The 3,390-nt window shown below is 55.1% G+C and overlaps 1 protein-coding gene across 1 annotated transcript; it reads left to right on the top strand.

Moving 5' to 3' along the window:
* The first annotated feature begins 1,584 nt into the window (after window positions 1–1,584).
* On the top strand, window positions 1,585–2,586 carry LOC136519457 (uncharacterized). The gene has a single exon (XM_066512859.1). It carries the CDS (start codon window positions 1,657–1,659, stop codon window positions 2,488–2,490), a length of 834 nt encoding a protein of 277 aa, XP_066368956.1. The 5' UTR covers window positions 1,585–1,656; the 3' UTR covers window positions 2,491–2,586.
* The last annotated feature ends 804 nt before the right edge of the window (window positions 2,587–3,390 follow it).

The raw sequence follows: 3,390 nt of genomic DNA, 5'->3' as shown, positions 1-3,390 counted from the left end.
TCCGTCTCTCTGTGACAAAGGTTGTTGCGCCATGCGCCGTGGCGCGGCAGCTCCGGCCACGTCATCGGTCAGCGCTCCCGGTCTTCGCCACATCAGCCTCCCGCCGCGCCACCATGCATGACGCGACATAGACGTTTCGCCGCGCCATGGCAATAGGCGCGGCCAAAAGTGTTAATTTAAAAATAAAAAACAGACAGTGTTATATTTAAAATTAGTTTTAAAAAGTGTTAAAATAAAAAAAATCCACTTCTGGTAGGTCACCAGAAACCTTCTTCTAGCCTTCTAGTAGAGTACTAGTAGTACGTTTTAAAAGGGTAAAAAGCGAGGCATCTGCAGCTTTTATAGATTTATCACTCATCACTGAGAATGGAAGATGTGATTGTTTTTTTTTTCTCCTGAAAAGAACAGTTCAAAATGCGGTGTGCTACGTACCGCTACTACCCCACAAAACGTAGTCCTTAAACAAGCACACAAAACGTACTAGTAGATCCTTTTCAAATCGTTTGAACTTATCAGTCAACTTATCAGCAAGAATTTACAATATTTTTCTCTCACAACAAATTAGTTTTAGCCAGTTTTAATACCAGCCGAACAGGGAACTCAGATTCTTTTGAGATCTCACGGTGGATTCTGATTTCTGGATCCTTAAACAACCCGATCGTCAGACGTCATGTTTGTGGTCCTTGTGGATATGCGCGACGGGAAAAAAAATATTGCGAGCCGGCACGATCGCAAGAAGAGGTGGGGGCCAGGCCAATGGAAATGAAAAAGGAACAAATATCATCATGTTCATACCACGGTGCCTTCATGCAGCAACCGATGCGTCAAGCCTGCGAAATGCAGCAGGTCGTTCCACAATCAAGAAAACTGAAGTTGTGGTCAGCGCTGACGTCTCTGCTGCTCGTACAAAAACTGTGTCCCTTGACGGCTTAACCCACCCGACAAAAGGTAGCCCCACCCCGTTGACCATGTCTGTTTCAGCTGTCCACACGAGGCAATCGTTCCGATCGTACCAAGGGGCACGTTGGTTTCAGAATTCAGACCAGATGCGCTGCAACTGCAGCTGGTCGCCGGCCGATCTGATTGCAGATTTGCGTGACGGAGAGAAGAAGCTCAACACCAATGGAGTGAGCCACTGTAGCACGCACGAGGTACAAATGACGGGGCGACTCATTCACGGCATTGGCACCCTGGCGTCCCCCTTATCCGGTTCCAACAGAACAGGGCCAAATGCCCACTTGAGAATTGGGATCACGCACGTGGAGTCCAACGTCTAGATGATATTCAAAGCAAAGGCCTTCTAGAGCGAAATTCAGCACTTGCCACGTGCGTGATTCAGCACTTGCCACGTCCTACTGTCCTAGTGCGTCTGAGCGAGCCCGCGACCACGTGCGTGATTCAAGCCATGAAGCTCACCACTCTGCTTGTAGGTTGTAGCCTTGTGCCCTGCCAACTCCCGCGACCTTTGGAGTCTCATCAACGTGTTCCAGTCGACACCATGGCGCACTCAACCTGTCAATCCCCTTTCGCCGTTTCCTATAAAGCTCTCGCTGCTCACACAGTCACGGCAGCGCGGGAAGGAAGTCGAGACTCGAGACGACAGAGGAGTGAGGAGAGGAGAGGGTGATCCACATCCACATCCACATCCACATCCACATGGCGGCGAGCCTCGTTCCCAGGATCATCGTCCTTGCTCTTGGCGCCGGGGCGTTGGGGTTCCCCGACGCGCTCCGCCTCCTCCTCGACATCGCGGGGCGGCGGAGCCCCCTAACCGACATCGCCATCTGCGTCTTCGCCATGGCCGTGGTCACCGCCCAGGCCCTCGGCGCTATGCTGCTGGCGCGCTTCGTCCGCAGGGCACCGCGCGCGCCGCCGCCGCGCACGGACCACTTCGCGCAGGTGACCCTGGTCGTGTCCCTCGGCGTCGCCTTCCTCGTCTCCGCGTGCCTCCTCGTCGCGTCCGGAGCCGGTGCCCGAGGCCTCGGCCTGCTCTGCCTTGTTGTTGCCGACGTCGCCAGGAAGATGAAGAGCCTCGTCATCATCGCGGCCCTTGCCACCGGCGCCGCCGTCCTCCCCTGCGCCAGGCCTCTGCTCCGCGTCTTCCGCGAGGAGGGTCACTCGCAGGGGACGGGGATGGAGCGCTTCGCCAGCATGACCCAGGTGGCGAGCTTCACCGGGGCCGCCGCCTTCCTCCTCCTCCTCGCCGTGTCCGGTGGCCTCTACATACAACGCGGCTCCCACGTCGGCGTGGCCGCGGTCATCGGCACCGTGCTTCTTGCCCGCTTCACCTTCACCCGAAAGGCGCGTAATGCCGCCGGCGCAGGTGGCCGCGCTGCCCCTGCTTCTGCCGCGGACACGCGGCGCGTCGGCGGCAAGCTGACGAGGCTGGCGCCGTACCTGGCCGTCGTCTCCGTCGCCCTCCTCTGCTGCCTCGTCCTCACCACGTATGCGCCGCTCGAGAGCGGGCCCGACGGCGCCAAGTACCCATGACCATGCTCTGCTGTCTGCTCGATTGATGTCTATGTGAGCATGTTGGGACATTTTGGGTGGATTTCTGTTTGGCCATTCTGCTTGAACAACCATGGAACTATGAAAACAACAAGGTGCATATTTTCAGTCCTGAATTTCAAGGACCAATCCATTGAATTTTTCTGTGTTTCGTGTCACCCAGAAGCTCCAGTACGCAAAAGGTGAGGAGGAGGATCTCCGTGGCTCCAATGTAGACCTGTAGCCCACCGATTGGGGCAAACCTAACAGTCCCAAGAAGCTCTTCCCCGTCGTGTCGATTTGTAGTTTCTGGTGGTTGTGTGCGGGGACTATTATTCTTTGCGGGGCGACATACTCTATATAATCTACTCCCTCCATCCCAAAAAACCTGACGTTTAGAACATGATTGTGCTTACCAAGGAGTCATTAATTAGGGTATAGTTTTCTCTATATGCCCCTATTAAATACTGTTGCGAGCGCTATCCATACAAGAAAGTTTTCTGGCTCATCTGGTTAGTGCGGTGTGGGCGAGCCTGGAGTCCCGAGGTCTCGAGGTTGAAACTCCGTGGACGTATTTTTTTTTGCCCGTGCCTTCATTTTGCATGGGTTTGGGTGGGGCGTTGCATGGGTTTGGGTGGGGCGTGGCACTGGTGCGGGTGGGAGCGCGTTTGGTGTTGTTTTGGCGCGTTTGGGCAGCGTTGGTGCTTGTTTTTGCGCCGTTCGCGCTCGGGTTTGTGCGTGGCCACGTAATTTTTCTGTCCGCGCTCCAAGCATTCTAATTTGGCGCTAATCTGGCCGGTCTCCGGACGCTTCGACTGCTCTGGCTGCTGCTTCATTTAAAACGCCTCGTTCTCCACTGTACCACTCCCATGCTTGTCGTGCTCCACTCTTTCCTTCTGCACT

Source organism: Miscanthus floridulus, chromosome 18 (assembly GCF_019320115.1).
Source record: "Miscanthus floridulus cultivar M001 chromosome 18, ASM1932011v1, whole genome shotgun sequence".
Classification (NCBI taxonomy): Eukaryota; Viridiplantae; Streptophyta; class Magnoliopsida; order Poales; family Poaceae; genus Miscanthus; species Miscanthus floridulus.
This window is presented reverse-complemented; position numbering and strand designations above follow the sequence as displayed.

What these genes read in the sequence shown, in the direction of transcription:
- LOC136519457 (XM_066512859.1), top strand. Translation starts at nt 1,657, where the DNA reads ATGGCGGCGAGCCTCGTTCCCAGGATCATCGTCCTTGCTCTTGGCGCC.